Here is a 22,214-nt window from a genome sequence, read left to right as displayed (position 1 = left end):
GGCTTAGGAAGAGTGGAGGTGGTTTAGGAGGGGAAGAGGGCTTAAGGTGGGGTTGAAGGGTGTGGGAGGAAGGGTAATTGTCTCGGAAAAGTACCTTTGATTAAATTTAGGATTGAGTTTTGGTTGGCTGCATTATTGTTTCTGAGGAAAGTGATAAATAGATCGAAGAGTATGTTGGGTTTCTCTGAGATTTCATTGAGATTGTGACTGGCATTAAAGTATTGGTCTAGGTGTACGTAGTAATTTTCCATTATGTCGAGTAAAGGGCCCTTGTTTGCTAATACGAGGATGTCCATGTCTTGTTCGATATTGGTGAAATTATGGTTATAATCTTGCATTCTTCATTATAAGGACTTACTGTTTTCTATGATTATATAACTTTTACAACACTAAGCCCCCTTTTATACTTTGTTCCAAACCTCTTATGTATATTCCTTGTATATTTATTAGCTATTACTCACCTGTCCCATACTAACATCTCTTTTCATTTACCACATTCACTTGTTATTCCATAATAATCTTACTGTTAAAATTAACATGTTCTTAGGATTTCGTCAAGAGTGATCTTTGCTGTGATGTGGCTGATGATAACCCCTAGATGGGTCGAAACTAGTTCCATGTAATTTTAAAATATTGTGAATATGTTTTGTATTGAATAGGTGGAAACCTTTACTGTGTTGTTACTCATATGTTATTCTCAGTTCAATACGGACCAACAACATGAAATTTATAACCCTTAACTATCGATAGGACTACCAATAGTTTTCTGCCTCTACCCGAGACCATAACTCCTGGTGTAGGTCCAATGTGTCAATGCTGCAGATAGCTTGGCACCAAGATAAAAACGGCTCTCATCTAAGAACACTCCAGATCTCCACTCTGCCCTCCAAGGCACTCTAGCTTGACACCACTGAATTCAGAGATGGCAGTGATTCAGAGCTATCAGCATGAATGCTACTGGACGTCAATTAAATGATTTGTCACAGCTCACTGTGTCACTCATATTCCAACTGAAGCTGTGATAGCTGCTGAAGATGCATTACAATCCACCACAGTCATACGGTGAATACGGTGCTCTTCCCTCTCCGTAGTGGCCCGTGTGTGGCCAGGTCCCAATCTTCTTGAGACAGTGCCTTCCCATGACCATTCTTGCTAACACAGATGTACTGTGGATATATCCCTGCCAAGTCTGGGCAGTATCGCGTATTGCAGGAAGAACATCCACTTTCTTGTAGCCGTATTGCACGACCTCGTTCAGATCCAGTAAACTGCTGATATTGCCTTCTTTGTCTCCGTAAAGGCATGTTCGACTCACACCTACCGCACAACATCAACACTGGATGATAAATAACTCTCACAAAGTATACAGCATGTAATTAAAGCAAACTTGCTTTGCAAGGTCATAACACCATTTTTCATCAACTAATGCACAAATTTGAATAGGTGTCATCTTTCAGATGTGCAAACATGCCCCCCAAATTTCATTTATCTAGCACAACTCCTCCTTGGTGTTGGGATTTAATTTTCTGCCAGTCTGATTATGATATTCATATGCTCGGTTATTTTATGTTCAGACCGAACAGAAATCACAAATATATTCAGCTATAACGTACTGGAGTTTTAACTTCTGGAAGAATTGAAAACCTTCTCTGCAAATAAGTGCAGAACTGATTTGTGATGTAATTTCCAAACTACTTGAACATTGCATCAAATACTTGCTAGAAAAGTTAATGTGAAATTGATAATTTTGTAAAGTGACATGTATTCAAACAAAATGTTGGCTTTGATTTTAAAAAGATGCAATTTTTGTCCCATTCTTAGTCCTATTAATCATATAAATATACCTTGCATAGTTTCTTTAGTAATGCAGTAATGCCTATAGAAAACTTACAAATGTAAGTGTATATGAATTTCTCTGATTTAAAGTAATATATTCATTCATGTTTGTATGTCCTGTTGAATAGAGTTGCATTGTCTTTTCTTAATGTTGACCACTGTCCTCTTCCAGAGATTGGAGGAACAGTTCACTCAGCAGTTGGAGGAGCAAGAACAAGTCTTTGGGCCTGCTATGCCATTACCTTCTGATTTATCTGATCTGCCTCATGATATGCCTAACATCGTGGGTTCAACTCGTAGCAGCCTCTCATCTGTATCTGAAGGATGACATCGACCTCTCTTTGTGTAAAACTCTTTTCTACAATTTGAAACAATGATTGTATTAAAACATCATTGTATTTTCAGTTACAAAGTCTGAGCTGGATACCCTAAGAATGTTGTTGCCTGATTTAGTGCTTTATAACAAAATGGTAACAGTTCAGTAGTATTGATGCTTTGTCTATCAATACAGTAAAATAAACATTTTTAAAATGTTCTTCAGAGTAAACTAAGGCTTAGAATTTTAAGTTAAATCCATCATATGTTAATATTTAGATGTTGAAAATGAACGCTGACATTCCATGTACCTTTTGTTTTAGAGTAAGTGAAGTATAGAAACTTTTTTTGTCAGTCGAATAGTTGCATATAAAGTATCGTACTCAATAATTTATTGCCTCTTTATTCGATTCTCTTTGTATATTACCTCATGTTATAGCACATAAATTTTATTGAACTCCTTGTTAGTAGAAGCAAAACAGAAGTAATTAACCTGTTGAAACACCAGTTAGGAGAATTTCTAATATTGTAAATAGCATCTAAGTCAATTCAGCAGTTTAAAGAATAATATCTCAGTCAAAAAATGTGCTAGTAGTTTTTACAACAGCTTGTTCTTTGCCATTTTACAGAATGGGTGCATATAATATTGTTTGAAGTTAATATGTAGTGATATAACTTTTTACATTCAGCTGTAGTGATGACACATTTAGAAGGTACTAAACTGCATATTGTCTTTTTTTTTTTTTGACAGTTTTATGAGAATTTTCATTTATTGTGTGCTTTTATTAAAAAACACTTTAAATGAGGATTGAATGTAAGTCTGTTCCTATCTGAACTTAGTGTTTATGGCCCTGCAATAGCTGGTGTTATTAAGTTGATTAGATTTTCAGATTCTTTAAGGTGATAAAAATGGCAAGGATTTTTTCTCTTCATATAATTTATTTACAGTTTTTTTGTCATATTATCAAGTATACCATTGTCTTTCTTTATACTGCTGTACTTACAAGATTTGAGAAAGAAATGTTTGAGAGTGTAAGATACTTGCATATGAGTATGAAGAAAATACTGACTCCCCTCAGGTGGTGATGATTAACATTAATGTTGTCGGAATTCTGGTTCCTGTGTCTTGAAATGTACTGTTTTGTTTGATTTGCAAATTACTTCTGTGATTATGTCCTTCCTGGCAATGTCAACTGAAGTTTAATGAATTGCTAAGTGATAGACTTTATTCTAGAAAGTGGTATTAGTTAAGCATATTCAGAAAGAGTGCATGGAATGCATTATTGTTGCTAATTTAGATGGCTTAAGTACTATTAATGAAAATTTTTGCTTCAAAGATGTGTTCTGTATGTTTAAATATTATTCCTAATGTAAAATTGTACATTTATGAAGTGAGTTCATACATATGCCTGTGTGTGTGTGTGTGTGTATATATATTCAATGCGACGAACTTGAATAAATTTCAAGTGTACATACCTGTAGGTTTATATATACTGAAGTCAATGTATATAATTTATATATTATCGATGATTTAGGTTATAAATAAATATCTGGGTAAAGTGAAAGTGACAGACTGCGATTGAAAGTTGTAAATTATTAACTTTTTTTGTTGGCTCGATAAATAAGTCATAATGGCAGACTTTTAAATGTCTGTTCAGTTCTGACTTTGCCTTCATAAGTTGAAGAAGCAGGCACTGTATTTTTGCACTTTACTGTTGATACAAATATGTTAAGGTCAGTCAGTCACACTGTACGTGAATGATGAATACCCCTTGATAATAACAATGTGATGTCTATTAGAAAGATAGAAGTATGTTAAAGATTCATTTTATAGTAATTATACATTTCCATCCTTTCCCTCTTCTGTTCCTTGAATGTATATTTTAAAATGTAATTAATGATATTATTAGTTCAGTGTTACACATGACAGCAACTTTTATTGAGGTTTTTTTCTCTTAATATGGTAACATACTCATGCTTGGACTGTAGAGCTTGGGTGAACACCAAAAAGTAACCAAGTCGTGTACAATACAATCAGTCGGTCTGAACCCTTATTAGGGGTTTATATAAATATTGTAAATAAACTAAAATGATAAATGTAAAATACAGCATTTTCTGTGTTTAACTTGTTAATATTCCGTTATTCGCAGATTTAACATAGTTCCAATTCCAGTCATAATAAATCTTAATTGAATATAGAATGTGTACTATAAAATGGATTATACTAATTTAAGTTAATGCTTATAGCAGTATTTCATTTCTTTAAATTATCTCTTCTTTTTTTAAATTTAGTTGTCAGAATTGTATTGCTTGCTTCAATAAACTGACAAGTGTCGTACCTATACATTCATTTTCTTCTTTTTTTCTTTTTCAGACTATGTTTCATCTCAGCTAGACCTAAACCAGTTAGTACAGGATATTATTCTGTGTGGTGTTAGATCACATCTATTTCTTTTCTACTCGTTTTGAGAGCTTTCATTTCTATAGATTGAAAATTATCTCTTTTGAAGGTTTACTTCAACTTGGAAATCAGGGAAGAGTCTCCTGAGACCTAGTTATAAGAGTGCACTAGAATTGTCCTGTTTTGTTGTTGCATAATCTGGTTGGGCCCCTCTTTTCACACTCTACATACATTCAAACTTCTAAACTTTCAGCTCTTTTTTGTGAACAAAATTATTATAATAAATAAGTGAATAAATGCATACAATTTGTGTAAAAGACAAGGTATACTTCAGTTCATGCAGTAGTCTATGATGGGTTTACCACGATTTGTACATTTAATTACATTGTTCACAGTTTTGGTTACACAGCTCATAAACTCAAGTATAGTTTGGCTCGTGGTAGAGTTTCGTCTTGCACGTTTTGTGATGATAGCTGTGCGCAGCCAGAGAATGGACAAAGTGCCATAGTTCCTGGTTCATATCCGTTCATTACGACCTCAGTTGAATGGAAGTCTATCCAGATTTCCCTTCTTTTCAGTGCTCTTTCTTCCGTACCCACTTCCAATTGATAGTAGAAGGCAAAATAAACTTGAATCTTAAGTCCTCCATTAAGAAGGACTCCCTAGTGACCTCATATACCAGTCTTGAGCTGCTGTATTTAGATACCCCAAGGACAGTCTTCAGATATTTTGCTTTTACCTTTTCTAATATTCGGAGGTCTCCAGTACTTAGTTTAGCCCAGATTATCTCTTATCACATACGTATTGGAATGATTTTGTTATCAAAGAGTACCTTGGCGGACTTCATGGATAATCTGGTTAGGACTGATGTCGAATATAACTTTTGTAGCTACTGCTGCTGCTCGTAGACACGTTGATCCTGAATGAGTTCAGTTTTATTTGAAAAAACATTCTGTGTTTCAGGGATACATGTCCTCCCTCCTGGAAATCATGTGCTCAGTTTTCTCTATGTTAACTTTTAATTTGTTGTTATCTGCCCATTTCTCCAGAGCGTGGATCACTGTTTGTAATTCTTTGATGTCAAGAGATCCCAGAACCGTGTCGTCTGTGTAGATGTATATCTTAGTTTCCTTTGAATCTTCTCTGATTGCCTGAACTATATTGTGTGTGGTGGTGCTGAAGAGCAAGAGGCTAAGGGGGTCTCCCTGGAATATGACATTCATGTGTACAATCTCTCTTGAAACTGTTTCATTGTTAAAAATTTGGACATTGTTACACCTCAGCAGATCAGAATTGTGCGTGCTTTGATTTCCTTCACTATCATATCTAGTTTAATGAAGATGATAGTCGTACTGTGATTGTCAAAGGCTTTTGAGAAATCTGTGAATACTACTTGGAATTTTCCTGTGCGTGTTTCTCCCTCTTCTAAAACCAAATTGCTCTTCTGGGAATTTTTTTGTCACTTTCTTTGGTAAGTCTTTAAATCACAAGCTTTGTAAGTATTTATTGTCTATTTTCTATAGGAATTAGGGTCACACAGATCTCCTTTGCCTTTGTAGAGCGCCTTTATTGTTGAAACATTCAAAAATCATTAAAGTTCACAATTTTCCCTTATATAAAGGAATAAACAACCTGCATCCCATTTTGATTGAGGTTATCGTTTCCAAACAAATTGCCATTATTTCCTCTTGGTTTCAACTGAAGGATATAATGCTATGAGACTGCTCAAACCAACAACACTATTGTACCAGGAAAAGTTTTTTGGGGAAAGGGCATGGGTAAGACCTCAGGGAGTGGAACTTGGTTTTGGAGCCGATACAGAGTAGGATAGACTCGCACAGCGAATAATAGATGGTTAAATTTTTTTTTTTAACAATTTATTAATTCTTCACCCTGCAATATGATTATTGGACTCAAATCTGGCATTGAAATTAAAAGTTTGAACGTAATCTTCCTGAATTCTGTTCATGAAAATTAAATGAATATCACTGATTCCAAAGTCTTTCATATGTGAGAAGACGAGGTATTAGATTTCCACCTAAAGTCTTTCTAAATATGAGCACACACTTGTAATTGCAAATTGACATGAGAAATTAAATTTCTGTTAAAAGTTTTCAGTTTTTCAGTTTGTAAACCTTGATGTATAGCACACTTGAAAAGCCTAAAGTCTTTCTATGAGATATGAAAATTAAATTTGAAAATTAAATTAATCACTTCTGAGAAACTATGAAAACTCTGAAATATTCGTTCACACGCGGCACTGAAGTTTCCACTGTTCAAAATTAATGAGAAAATTTTCTTAGACTTTAAATTATTATAACTCAACAACCATGGGATGGATTAATTCGAAATTCACAGGGATTAACTTTTATGACGTCCGCTACAATTCAGCGTTTGTCCCGTTGAAATTGGTTAAGGCGTTGAAAAGCTTGCGAAAAGAAAATTCTTTTCGAGAAATATCTCTAGGGGAGGTGAGCTTCGAGTGACAGGTGACGTCACTTGACTTCACCTAGTGCACTCGTGAAGTCTGGCACCTGCTGGAACATTCCTTTATTTAAATGTTCGTACGTCGGACGGATATTTTATGCTGGAATAACGTTTCTTTCGATTGATATGGGCCAGGACATAGGCTTTCCTGGTACACTATGTTCTGAATATGTGCTCCATGCCCTCATTACATAAGAATATGTTTACCTGAAAATCTCCCTTCCTCAAGAGTTATGCAGAAGTGGGGGAGGGGTGAGAGGATGATCTTCAATGGCTTTAATCATTGTTCTGGTATTTGTCAAGTCCAGGTCATCATGCCCATCGGACTGGCACAATGAGTAGCGTGATTCGTCACTCCACATGATGCCCTTTGATTGATCTAGATTCCACAGGCAATGTGTTTTGCAGCACTGTTATCGCTAATAAGCATTCACTGTATAATCTTCGGTGTATGTGCTGCAGCTCATACATGAATTCCAAATACAAACCCTTGCTAATGAATTGTACGAGTAATATCATTACTTCCAGGTGGCAATCGAAAATCTGTGACCATGGTTTTTAACGAAGTTTGCTGGTCTGACTTCACGACATGTCAAAGGCAGCTGTTAATTGTTTTAGCTTCCAGGTCAAAGTTTTTTTTCGTAACTCTCCAGCATTTCATTATGATGTCACTCATTGTTGAGCGTAATATCTGAGATTGGCCGAAAATCTCATGAATGGACTGACCTAATCAGCAGACACTTATAACCGGGCTTCGGATAATTATGCAGTTACATATTTGGTGCGGTAATGCGTCATGTCCTTGCTGCGCCCAAGATATCTCGTCGGTAACTTTAGCTAAATTTCTGAAAAGGAAATATATATACCTTTGGAGTTTCCTTTGTTTTTCAAAATTCAGTAGCAACAAGCTACGTCTGTTAGCAGCATAATGGACCATCAATCAAAACAGAGACTGCATTTTAACACTATCTGCGGTCAAATATCTGAAATAATGCACTCAGCTCAGTGTGCAACCTAGGTTGGCAGTCCCGCAAAGCACCTGTGTCCAGGCTTTGTAAAAATGGCTTCAAGTAGCGGATGGCGCGTTCTTTCCGAGTTCGAACTTATAGAAGCTGTGAGTACCCTTGAATCAGAAGATGAGTACTCAGATATCAGTGATTTGGGTAGTAACAGTTCTTGTGACAGTGATGACAGTGGTAGTGCTGAGCCTCGAGTACCAGCTCCACAAACCAGGAAAAGAATTCGTTCCAAACCCGATTTATTTCAGTGGCGCATGGGTAATATATTTAGTCCTGTAATACACAGTTTTGATGACAGTTCATCGGGTATATAATTCGGTGTGATTCATGATGAACCAGCAGCTTTAGACGTATTTCAGTGCTTCTTTTTACGGGAAATTATGGAGCATATAGCAGTTGAAACAAACGAGTACTTTGTATTTGTTATGCAAACAATACCACTGTCTCCAAGTTCAAGGCTACAGAAATGGAGGGAAACCACACCTGAAGAGCTGTACGCTTTTTTTTGCCGTGACAATCCTTATGGGAAGAATGAAGAAACTTACAATTCTTGAATACTGGTCAACTGATCCTCTAATAATGACCCCACAGTTCTCGGATTTCATGTCTAGAGACAAGTATCTCTTATTATTGCAGTTATTACATTTCAATGATAATAACAGTCAGCCTGAAGGTGACTGGCTGTATAAAATAAAGCCTGTAATTGACCATCTCAGGAATAAGTTCAGAGAAATGTTCACCCTGTTTGAAAACATTTGCATTGATGAAAGTTTAATGCTTTTCCAAAGCAGGCTTTCATTCATACAGTTTATCCCATCAAAGAGACACAGATTTGGAATAAAGACATTTCTTATCTGCGATTGTGAACTGGATATGTGCTGGATTTTATTGTTTACACAGGGTCAACTACAGAAATAATTCCTGAATGTGAATTTGGGGTATCTGGTGCAGTTGTCTTGACGCTAATTGAAAGGTCTTGCAGAAAGGACATACATTGTGGATAGATAACTGGTATTCAAGTCGACAACTGTACGATCACCTACACAAAAACAAAACCAACACATGTGCTACCATCAGGAAAAACAGGAGGGGTATGCCGAAATTTAGTACAAAATTGGAGAAAGGACAAACTGAATCAAGAGCGACAGATAACATGATTGCCATCCACCAGCTGGACATCACTGTTCTAAATTCTCATGCCCTCTTCAATGTCAAAACTTTGCAGAACATATCTCTAGCAGATTTCCAGCTACAGCTTATAAGGGAACTCATCCAGAAGTACCACGTATCTAGATAAACCAGTAAAAGAGGACGTCCTACATCTAGTGACCAACCACTCAGACTGACGAAGAGACATTTCCTATCCCCTGTACAACCTACTCCAAAGAAGAAATTTCCTACAAGATGCTGCCATGTCTGCTCCAACACAACAACTGGCGAAAAGAAGAGCTGAGAAACCCGGTACATATGCGTCAAATGTGACGTGGCTCTCTGTGTTCACCCCTGCTTCTAAATGTGCCACACATTAGTGAAGTTTTGAAGACAGACACATTGGAGTGTCTGCTGTAAATTTTGAAACAATTTGGTGTAAATTAGGTGAGTTGATATTTTAGAACTTGGCGTTTTCACTACAGTTCTTATTTTGGCCAACCCTGACTTAAACTTAATTTTTGTTACATTATTAAAAATGAAATGTTCTTTAATTGCTTTTTATTTGGAAATAATTAGTCATAACCAATCTATTCAGGGCGATGACCAGTGAGTACTTTGACTATTATGGACAACCCTGATTTGTAAAATAACTAAAATGTCTCACATTCGTAATTGTTAAAAGAGCCTTGTGCAATTTGGTGAGAATTTAGCACTTGTGAAAGAGGAATATATAACTTTTTAAAGTGTATCTTTGGCTCCCATGGACAACTGATTTTCTCTGTTGTTAATTTTTGTGGAATAAATAAAACTGAAACCTGTTCTGAAATTATTTTGCCAGTTCATATGAAATATCTTGCACAATTTTCATATATTTCATGTATTTTGAGGCATTATATTTTTTTTAATAATTCAGCGCGGAGGGTTTGGATAGTCGCTCACAATATTAGCAACGAAAAGGTTAACGGTGCATATTTTGTGGGTTTTCCTCCTGTGAGGGTATATTTCAAAAGTATTTTTCGTCTTGAGTGTAGACATCAGTTTCTGCAGGACACTATTGGAAAATTTGACATGTATTTGAGGTAAATGGTACATGTAAATTAGGAGGTTTGTATGGAAGAGTTATAGGGAGGTACACTCAGGGAAACAAGGTGGACCAGGGAGCGGTAATGGCAGTATAGGTAGCATTAAGTAGGGTAAGGATGATGTAAAATTGTTAGTTTTAAACTGTAGAAGTATTGTAAAGAAAGGAATAGAATTTAGTAATTTGATAGATATATGTTTACCAGATATTGTAATAAGAATTGAATCATGGCTGAGAAGTGATATTATGGATGCAGAAATTTTCTCATGGAACTGAAGTGTTTATCGTAGAGACAGAATAGGACAGTGGCGGTGCGTGACTTTCATCACTGGGGGTTCAAAAGAAGAAAAAATTGCCTTCCCCCCCCCCCCCCCTAAATCTCTCCTCTCCCCCTCTCAGCCAGCTTCTCTTCCATCGTGGGCCATAACCTCCTAAACTAAGATGACATAAGTTCTAGAAATGTGATCAAATACGAGAGGAGCAGAAAATACGGTAGGCCTACATGCCGAGTTTTACCATATGCAAAATAAGAAATAACTGCTTCATTGAAGTCCGCAGAGTCTCGAACAAAGTTCCTTTCAATTGACAACATAGCAAGAGCAATAAGTCTATCCTCGCTCATTGTGCTGCGCTAGAAAGTCTTTATTCTCTTCAGGGTAGAGAAACACCTTTCTGCTTCCGATGTCATGGGAATAGTAACAACTATATTTAAAAGTTTTCATTGGTATTACCTTGCCGCTATTCTTTGCCTCAATGATTTTTGAGTTAAGTTCCTCTCCAAAAGGTAATTATTCCAAAGAAGGCAAATGAATAGATGTTTAGTAAGTAATGATGTATTTGGGGCAAGATATTAATTGGAATTTGACAGTTTAATGTGACTTTTGGTAGTAACGATGCTTTTCAACACTAGCGCTACTTACGTGCACTATTCTCTGTTGCCTAGTCAAATTCCCGTAAGGCCAACAGATGGCAGGCACATACCTCAACCCCAACAACACGACTAGCTAGTCTTGAGACAGTGGCCTATTGCGCATGCGTAAAGAACAGAGATCCGTTTCTGCGATATCCTGGTCTTGCCTTAGTGCTGGCTTTCGTCCCCCCGCACCTCGCCACTCCCTTCGCCTATGTGCGGACGGAGAGATCACCTTTGCAAGGGGGTTCATTCCGGACAAGTATCCAGCCACAGACCTTGCGCAGCTCACATGAATTGAAAGCCAGTACGAGTATATTACGGATAGAGGGACTTAGCAAGAGCTTCGAGATTGACAAGGGAGTTAAGAAAATTACGTAGTTGAGTACAATATGATATAAACTGGAGGTTCATTGCTCCATTGCGCTATACCAGAAACCGCCACTGGAATAGGAACAATGGGATGGGGAGTATTCATACCGGTGAAAGAAGAATTTATAAGGTATGGAAAAGTTTAGAAGAACGTGAAATTCTAGATGTACGACTCATCTCTAAAGACAGTTGGCAACTTGATATTTGGTGGGCGTGCAGACCTGGCAAGGCTGGCACTGATACTGGTGCAGAATTATTTGATAAGATCATCAGCAATGTGGGAAATGATACAGAGAAGAATGTTATTTTAGTGGGTGATCTGAACTTGCCATATGTTAACTGGGAAGGGAATGCGAATGACAGAAAGCATGACGAAAAAATGATGAATAAGTTATTATGAGAGGGAGAGCTGAATCAGAAAAAGTGATGGAACCAACTAGAGGGAAAAATATTTTAGACGTGGTGTTGATAAAAACCAGCTAAGCTCTATAGGGAAACTGAAGTGATAGATGGTTGACTTTGTCAGAGTTAAAAGTAAGTGTGTTAGAAAGGAATGTTGGAAAAGGACTATTAGGCAATACCATATGGCTGATAAGAGAGGAATGGGGACATTTAAAAAAAGCAATTATGATCAATAAAAAATGGGAAATAAAAATGTACATAGTCGAGGGGATGGGTTTAAAGCAATTGTTGAGGAGTATACAAACAGCTATGTACCTTTAAAGGTGGTAAGGAGTAGTAAGGACCCATTATATAATAACAGAAATAAAGAGATTAAGAAGGAAGTGCAAATTAGAAAGAAATAAGGGTTAGGAATGGTTGTGGGAGTAGGGAGAGATTGAAGGAGCTCATAAGGAAATAGCTGATATTTTGCTGAATTTTAAGGTTAACATGATGGCAAACATAATTGGAAGTCACATGAATTTTAGGGAGCGATGGAAGGATATGTACAGATACTTTAAGGCATAAACAGATTTCAGGAAGGATATTTCTGAGACCATTAATGAACAAAGGGAGTGTATATGTGAGGACTTGTATAAGGCAGAAGTATTCAGTCAGAAATATGTGAAGGTAGCTGGATATAAAGATAAAGTCCTGATAGAGGAAGTGACTATAATAATGGCAAAATAGTGAAATTTGCCTATGATAACGACATTTATAGAAAGATACAAATGAAAAAATTAATTGGCGTATGGCTTTTAGTGCCGGGAGTGTCCGAGGACATGTTCGGCTCGCCAGGTGCAGGTCTTTCAATTTGGCACCCGTAGGCGACCTGCGCGTCGTGATGATGAAATTATGATGAAGACAACACATACACCCAGCCCCCGTGCCAGAGAAATTAACCAATGGTGGTTAAAATTCCCGACCCTGCCGGGGATCGAACCCGGGACCCCTGTGGCCAAAGGCCAGCACACTAATCTTTAGCCATGGAGCCAGACATAAAAAGATACAAAATTTGAAAGCTAGAAAGGCAGATGAGGTTAATAAGATTTCTGGTGATACATTAAAGGCTATTGGTTGGGATATAGTGCCAGATCTGAAATATTTGATTACCATTTGCATGAAGGAGCTATAACAAATGAATGGAGACTTGCTCTGCAGTGTACAAGGGAAAGGGTGACAAACATAAAGCGGAAAATTACAGGCCAGTCAGCTTTACGTGTACAGTTGAACCTGACTTATACGTATATCAAGAGGAAGAGAAAAAACTATTTGTAACTCAGAATTACTTAGAAATCAGACTTCCACTAAACATCACATATTTACTGAAAAACCAATGGAATAGACATACATGTGTAAATCCTTGCAAATAATAAATACATTAAGACATAAAATATTATTTTGAACTTGGTCCAGCCTTTAAAGAAATCAGATATGTTGGCTTGTTTCACTTTTCTTGCATTAAGAGTATAAACCTCCTTTTGCAAACTTAGTAATGAATTCAAAGCATTTTCACTACAACTTTTTGCACTGATGTAACGTCTACACACATAGATTGCACATAACACTTCGCTCAGTTCAGGTGTTTCAAGATTCAAGTCATTATCTCCATCACTGTCACTATCGCTTGTAGCTGGTCCATCACCACCGCATTGTTGACGTACATCAGCAATAATACGGTAGTTCTCCACATACAGCCAGATTATCATCGAAATGCACAAAAGTATCAAATTCTACTCCCTCATTGCCAAAAAAAATTCTTCCCCATAACCATCATTAGGGGCAGCCTCTTCTAGTAAGACACCAGCTTTGCAGAAACAGTTGCTGATTGTGGAGGAAGACACCTGCTTCCAGGCAGCCGAAATAAAGTCCATGGCTTGTAGCAAATTAATGGAGAGAGGTTCATTTCCTGCATCATTCAGTGTTATTAAATGCTGAACCAGCATTTTTCTATAATGCCCTTTGAAATTTGCAATGATCCCCAAATCAAGCGGTTGTAGAACACTGGGACAGTTAGGAGGGGAAATTCCACTCGGACATTCTCCAGAATGATTTGAGATGGATGTGCTGCACATCGGTCCATAAATAGAAGGATCTTCTTCTGTTTCTTTTTCATTTCAATGTCCAGTTTTTTCAACCACTGTTCCATTAGAAGCATAGTCATCCAAGCATTTCTGTCGGATTCATATTCCATAGCTTTTGTTTTCGTATCCTTAAGGAAGCTTCTCAGATCCATCTGCGTTGGTAGCGAGAAGTACTGTTACACAAATTTTACTTTTCTTCCCTCCATGGCATGAGTCACCTTTTTCAGCTAATATTTTATTAAGAACGAAATTGGAGAATAGGCCGGTCTCATCACAATTGTAGATGTTTGGAGGCTGATCATCGCTTTCAATACCCGGCATAACCTCTTCTTTGCAGTGTTGCACTGTGACGTCGTCTACAGCTTTTGAGTCACCGCAAATTGTTCTCCCTGTGATTCCATGACAATCTTTAAATCCTTGCAACCATCCTGAAGAAAAGCCCGGAAATCAGCAGTGATACTCATCATTTTAGCTAAATCTTTCACTTTTGTCTTCAGCATGTCTCCACTAATTGGCAGAGCTGCAGCCCGCTTTTGCTGGAACCATGTGAAACGTATTTTCTCCAAATCTACGTAACTTCCTTCTTGCTGACGGCTGCGCTTTGCTAATTTTCAACCCAGTTTTAAGAATTCGTCCAAAATAACGTTTCTTTTACTGATGACTGTACATAGCATGGTATAAGCAATCCCTAAGTCTGAAGTAATTTCAGTTTTTGTTTTGTGTGGATTAGCGTCCACTTCTCGTATAAATTTTACTTTTTCATTTAGGGTATAACTTTTCCTTTTTACTGTTCTCCATGGCTAATCAAAAGCAACTGAATGACAAAAACTAGGTACTGTTCAACAGTAAACACCACATACCGGCACCGTGGACATTTTACTTCTCCGTTGTTCCCACGAAAGAAATTCTGATATTCAAACAAATTTACTGTATTTTCTTTTGTTTGCAAATGTGTCTAATCAACACCTCCTAGATAATAAGGCCTAACAACAGCGTAGTGACGTCACGCTACGGAGGCGATGGCAATGCAGAGAAACGCGGAACATAGTTAAACACAGACATGAATTTAATATTTTTTGCCAATGGAATAATTTATTTACTAACAAATAGCGTTTCAAATTTGAAGGATATTGAATTATACTGTAGTTATTACCGTATTTTAGTGACTCTGCCATTAAAGATAAATAGCAGACAGTTGTAAAACACGACAGCATTTTGCAATGTTAACTCACTTAGGCCGAATTGCTAACATCACAACAGAATGTAACAAACATATTTCAATTTAAATAGGTATTACGTGATCTTAAAAGAAAACTAGCACGTATAATATTAGCATAGACCTAACATCTAAGCTGATGTAGCATCACTGGCAGTATTTGCACATGAGCCTACAATGTTTCCTCTCTTGAAGTTCATGTATGGTTTAATGAGAATTTCACCTACCATCGATGTTACTAATTTGTAATTATGTTCGAAACCTTTATGTATTCCAGAAAGTATATGTAAGTTTCTAACCTAATATTGGACTACCATTCGGACTGGAGCCTACTCTTTTAAAAGTATTGACATATTGTGGCAACATTAAATTGCTACTGTCTCATAAATTTGTAAAAATCGCACGGCGCAACAGCCCTGAAGGGCTTGGCCTTGATCCTGCTCAGCCCGAAGGCCTGCAGATTACGAGGTGTCTTAGGTTCCGCATGACGAATCCTTTCAGCCGTTATTCTTGGCTTTCTAGACCTGGGCCGCTATCTCACCGCCAGATAGCTCGCAAATGTAAACACGCAGGCTGAGTGGACCTCAAACCAGCCCTCAGATCTAGGTAAAAATCCCTGACTTGGCCTGGAATCGAACCGGGGCCTCCGGGTAAGAGGCAGGCATTATATCCCCTCACCACGGGGTCGGCCATAAATTTGTAAACATGAGGAGATATCAGACAGAAGGTTGAACAAATAACAAGAAAATCATGCACATACTCCTTTATGAACTAAGAAATGTTTTAACTATGGCTATTAAATTAACTGTGGGGACATCATCCGCGGTGTCCAATTCACCAACTAGGACTAGAATTAACTTATTTATTGAATCTTTCTACACATTGTTACACTCATTCCTTGTGATGCAGCTATGATGTTTTGTAACTAAAGAATTTACCGCATTTATATTAGTAATTTTGTCCACATATACATTAGAAATATTTTTACTTTAATAAAACCCGTTTAGAATAAAGGCCATGTCTTATAAGATGATTACATATGCCATGCAGTATGGTTGCCTTGATGTATCGACGTACAGAAAAATTACTTACGTTCCCTTCATCACAGTACAACAACCATCAGGTAACAACGTGTTTATTGTGCTTTTCAGCTGTGTTGAAATTCTGTGTATGAGATATGTACTATCTTCAATGGCTCTGTTTATTGCTCCTTTCTATTCTACATTTTTGCCTGGTTCTTTTAACTACTCCTCTTCTTCCAAGACCATGATTGTCAGAGACAGCAGTGGCTTATATCTTTTCCAACTGCCCATCATATTTATAGTCACATTCTGGCAGGATCAGTACCAGTTACTTCCCATAAAATATCACCGACTTTGAAATGTCTGTGGCATACCTGTAAAATAATGTATCACCGTGAGCGAAATCCGTGCATTTACAGAGTGAATCGGCCTACACCAGCAGCTCCTGTAGGTGGTATGTTTTAATGCGTATAATAATAATAATAATAATAATAATAATAATAATAATAATAATAATAATAATAATAATAATAATAATAATAATAATACCGTTGAAATAATGTATCCCATGATTGTGATCTAATATAATCTTATATCATTAAAGAGTAAATATGCCTACATATCACCAGCTGTTGCGTGTAGTTAAATACGTCAAAGGCCTATACTCATTATGATTGTGTGAGAATGTAATAATAATAGTTACTCACCATTGAGTTATTAGTAAATCTGTAGTCTTGTCTTGGAATTGCACGTAAACATATCTGCCGCATAACCTCGTCTTTCGTAAACTTAATGCATGCACTTCGTTATCACTGCCAGAATTCTCCTTAAAGTTGAGTACGCAACACATCAGTACCATAACGTACAACGGTATTAACAATTGGCACCATTAAACGAATTAAAACTCTTCTAATTTCAGCGTTACATGGCCAAACTAATTGCTGTGTTATTACTGAAAAGGTTCAAGCTTGCCTCCCGATTTTGACGTCACAGTATATTCCCAGAACAGTTGTGAGGCCTTATATATCTAGGAGGTGTTGGTCTAATGTAATCAAGAAATAATGCTTTCCCAGAGCTTACAAACTACAGTTGAACCTGCTTTATACGTAACTCTGTTCTGCGTAATTCGTATTTGCTTGTAATGTATCTTAATCTTTGGCGGCATTGTGAAGGTAAAAAACGAAGAAGGTACAGGAGGAGCAAGATAGAGAGCGAAGGGGACTCGCTCGGTTGGCCTTTGTTACGCCGCCAATAAGTAAGGGCAACAATGTCACTCGGCGAAACTCTTTGTCTTCTGTTTCAGTACCGAAACCCGACCGCTCTACTATACGCGAACCTTTTCTTGAGCCCTGAACTCTCTAGTAGCGCTGTGAAGGGGAGGGGGTCCTCCTGTTGATTGAATCGGATACGATTATAGCGCTCCTCCGGTGATCTCCGGTACTACTGACGTAGGCAAAGAAGTTACGGAGCTCCGGAGGTTAACCGGAGGGCCGCCTCCTATTCGCAGCAGTAGCCCCGAGTGTAAAGACGTTGTGGGCTTTAATTTCAAACTTACGTCCTTCATTGTAGGCGCCCTATAAAAATCATTACCTACATACACAAAAATTGATCTATATCACCGATATTCCATACAATACCCCCGGTGGCCCCGGGTTCGAGTCCCGGTCGGGTCAGGGCTTTTTACTGTAAATTATTAATAGCCCTGGCCTGGGGACTGGGGGTTTGTGCCATCCTTAACGTTCCTTTCCTCACATTCAACACTTTACACTTTCGCCATTTACATAATACACGCAGGTTTCCTCACATATGGTGCAAGTAGGGGCAAAAGATCTTCATAGGTCGACGCCCCTAACAAATAGCATTTTAAAAAAGTTAAAGGAGGAGCGTAGTTTCGCGCATTAATAGCGACAAGTTATAAATTCCTGTGAAAATAGCTCGTTCATTCCTCCCGCATGAAGTTCACAATACGCGCTTGTCATTCAATGTTTGTACGTAAGAATGCTATCTGTAATATCGTCGAATAATAACGATATAAACTGAGGGGCCTAGTTTCTCGAGATAATAGTGACAAGTTATAAATTCCTGTGAAAATGCTCGTTCATTTCTCTCGTACCAAGTTCACACTACGCGCTTGAGATTCAATCGGAGGTTCTGATACATGATTACGTTTGTGCGTAAGAATGCTATCTGTAATATCGCCAAATAATTAAAGTATTAACGGAGGGGCGCAGTTTCTCACATTAATAGCGACAAGTTATGAATTCCTGTACAAATGCTCGTTAATTTCTCCCGTACCAGTTTTAAACAACGCGCTTGTAATTCAATCGGAGGTTCTCCGGAGGCACCCATCGAAAGCTAGTAACAAGATTCGCATTGAGAAATGTTATATAATGTTAAATAATGTATGTGTGCCACAATTGTTGACGTAAGATAATAAATATTTAGAAAATTCATACCGATCGATCATATTATCGATTCAATTCAGATTTCGTTTCCATCCAGTTGGCAGTATAACCGGAACCGGCAGCACTCCCTCCTTAGGCTGATGACACACGGAGCGGTTTTTGCCGAGTCGGCGCATGTTTTTATTATATCAGATGGGATGAAACAGACACAGCGGTGCTCGCCGACAGGCGGCAGATTTGCCGACTCGGCCTGTCATTTAGCTGGCGGTGCAGCGAGCGTGTTGAAGACTTTGTGCGCGCTCTAGTGCCATTGATTTAATACAGTCAGATGAATCACAGCCGACTTGATGCGTCTCTCTAGCGAGGGATCCAGTCTGCCGTGGCTGAATTTACGCGACGATTGCATCATTGGTAGGTATTCCTGTGTTAGACATCATTAAGTATCTTTGAAATTCAATAATATACACGTAAAAGGACATATAGAGTAAGTAGACTTTTGGAATAAGAATAAGAACAATAATTTATTTTTATATAATGTTAGCTAACTTCCTCACCTAACGTCGCGCGAGCTAGAATGTTTTGTCCACTGCCTGCTCGATACGCACTTGATGACTGCTTATAAGCAGTCATTTTAGATGCAGATCGAGCAGGCAGTGGTTTCGTCACAGTCGGCAAAAACCGCTCTGTGTATCAATCACAGGCGGCGGCCGACGCGGCTGCCGACTCGGCAAAAACCGCTCCGTGTGTCATCAGCCTTACTCCTCACCCCCAATCAATCAATCAATCAATCAATCAATCAATCAATACTGATCTGCATTTAGGCCAGTCGCCCAAGTGGCAGATTCCCTATTTGTTGTTTTCCTAGCCTTTTCCTAAATGATTTCAAAGAAATTGGAAATTTATTGAACATCTCTCTTGGTAAGGTATTCCAATCCATAACTCCCCTTCCTATAAATGAATATTTGCCCCAGTTTGTCCTCTTGAATTCCAACTTTATATTCATATTGTGATCTTTCCTACTTTTATAAACGCCATTCAAACTTATTCGTCTACTAATGTCATTCCACGCCATCTCTCCGCTGACAGCCCGGAACATACCACTTAGTCGAGCAGCTCTTCTTCTTTCTCTCAGTTCTTCCCAACCCAAACATTGCAACATTTTTGTAACGCTACTCTTTTGTCGGAAATCGCCCAGAACAAATCGAGCCGCTTTTCTTTGGATTTTTTCCAGTTCTTGAATCAGATAATCCTGGTGAGGCTCCCATACACTGGAACCATACTCTAGTTGGGGTCTTACCAGACACTTATATGCCCTCTCCTTCACATCCTTACTACAACCCCTAAACACCCTCATAACCATGTGCAGAGATCTGTACCCTTTATTTACAATCCCATTTATGTGATTACCCCAATGAAGATCTTTCCTTATATTAACACCTAGATACTTACAATGATCCCCAAAAGGAACTTTCACCCCATCAACGCAGTAATTAAAACTGAGAGGACTTTTCCTACTTGTAAAACTCACAACCTGACTTTTAACCCCGTTTATCAACATACCATTGCCTGCTGTCCATCTCACAACATTTTCGAGGTCACGTTGCAGTTGCTCACAATCTTGTAACTTATTTATCACTCTATAGAGAATAACATCATCCGCAAAAAGCCTTACCTCCGATTCCACTCCTTTACTCATATCATTTATATATATAAGAAAACATAAAGGTCCGATAATACTGCCTTGAGGAATTCCCCTCTTAATTATTACAGGGTCAGATAAAGCTTTGCCTACTCTAATTCTCTGAGATCTATTTTCTAGAAATATAGCAACCCATTCAGTCACTCTTTTGTCTAGTCCAATTGCACTCATTTTTGCCAGTAGTCTCCCATGATCCACCCTATCAAATGCTTTAGACAGGTCAATCGCGATACAGTCCATTTGACCTCCTGAATCCAAGATATCTGCTATATCTTGCTGGAATCCTACAAGTTGAGCTTCAGTGGAATAACCTTTCCTAAAACCGAATTGCCTTCTATCGAACCAGTTATTAATTTCACAAACATGTCTAATATAATCAGAAAGAATGCCTTCCCAAAGCTTACATACAATGCATGTCAAACTTACTGGCCTGTAATTTTCAGCTTTATGTCTATCACCCTTTCCTTTATACACAGGGGCAACTATAGCAACTCTCCATTCATCTGGTATAGCTCCTCCGACCAAACAATAATCAAATAAGTACTTCAGATATGGTACTATATCCCAACCCACTGTCTTTAGTATATCCCCAGAAATCTGATCAATTCCAGTCGTTTTTCTAGTTTTTAACTTTTGTATCTTATTGTAAATGTCATTGTTATCATATGTAAATTTTATTACTTCTTTGGCCTTAGTCTCCTCCTTTATCTCGACATTATCCTTGTAACCAACAATCTTTACATACTGCTGACTGAATACTTCTGCCTTTTGAAGATCCTCACATACACACTCCCCTTGTTCATTAATTATTCCTGGAATGTCCTTCTTGGAACCTGTTTCTGCCTTAAAATACCTATACATACCCCTCCATTATTCACTAAAATTCGTATGACTGCCAATTATGCTTGCCATCATATTATCCTTAGCTGCCTTCTTTGCTAGATTCAATTTTCTAGTAAGTTCCTTCAATTTCTCCTTACTTCCACAGCCATTTTTAACTCTATTTCTTTCCAGTCTGCACCTCCTTCTTAGTCTCTTTATTTCTCTATTATAATAAGGTGGGTCTTTACGATTTCTTACCACCCTTAATGGTACAAACCTGTTTTCGCATTCCTCAGCAATTTCTTTAAACCCATCCCAGAGTCTGTTTACATTTATATTTACCGTTTTCCACCGATCATAGCTACTTTTTAGAAACTGCCTCATGCCTGCTTTATCAGCCATGTGGTACTGCCTAACAGTCCTACTTTTAAGACCTTCCTTTCTATCACATCGGGCTCAGGAAAAAGTTCGCATATACACTGACTGAGAGAGCAAATGCAACACCAAGAAGGAGTGGTCAGAACTTTATGCCAATTGCAGGGTAGACTGACGTCACTGAGGTATGCTCATGATGTGAAATGCGCCGCTGTGCTGCGCACGTAGCGAACGATAAATGGGACACGGCGTTGGCGAATGGCCCACTTCGTACCGTGATTTCTCAGCCGACAGTCATTGTAGAACGTGTTGTCGTGTGCCACAGGACACGTGTATAGCTAAGAATGCCAGGCCGCCGTCAACGGAGGCATTTCCAGCAGAGAGACGACTTTACGAGGGGTATGGTGATCGGGCTGAGAAGGGCAGGTTGGTCGCTTCGTCAAATCGCAGCCGATACCCATAGGGATGTGTCCACGGTGCAGCGCCTGTGGCGAAGATGGTTGGCGCAGGGACATGTGGCACGTGCGAGGGGTCCAGGCGCAGCCCGAGTGACGTCAGCACGCGAGGATCGGCGCAT

General features: G+C 38.3%; 1 protein-coding gene across 1 annotated transcript in view; it reads left to right on the top strand.

The window, feature by feature from the left end:
- Positions 1-4,495, top strand: part of Slik (Sterile20-like kinase) — a 733,683-nt gene extending 729,188 nt beyond the window's left edge. The window contains exon 24 of the mRNA XM_067159768.2: positions 2,009-4,495. Coding sequence (XP_067015869.2) covers positions 2,009-2,164 — 156 coding nt within the window. The 3' untranslated portion in view covers positions 2,165-4,495. The remainder of the gene's footprint in view (positions 1-2,008) is intronic.
- The last annotated feature ends 17,719 nt before the right edge of the window (positions 4,496-22,214 follow it).

The sequence above is a fragment of the Anabrus simplex genome, chromosome 1 (genome assembly GCF_040414725.1).
Source record: "Anabrus simplex isolate iqAnaSimp1 chromosome 1, ASM4041472v1, whole genome shotgun sequence".
Lineage (NCBI taxonomy): Eukaryota > Metazoa > Arthropoda > Insecta > Orthoptera > Tettigoniidae > Anabrus > Anabrus simplex.
Note: the sequence above shows the minus strand (reverse complement) of the source record. Positions and strands in the feature narration are given on the sequence as shown.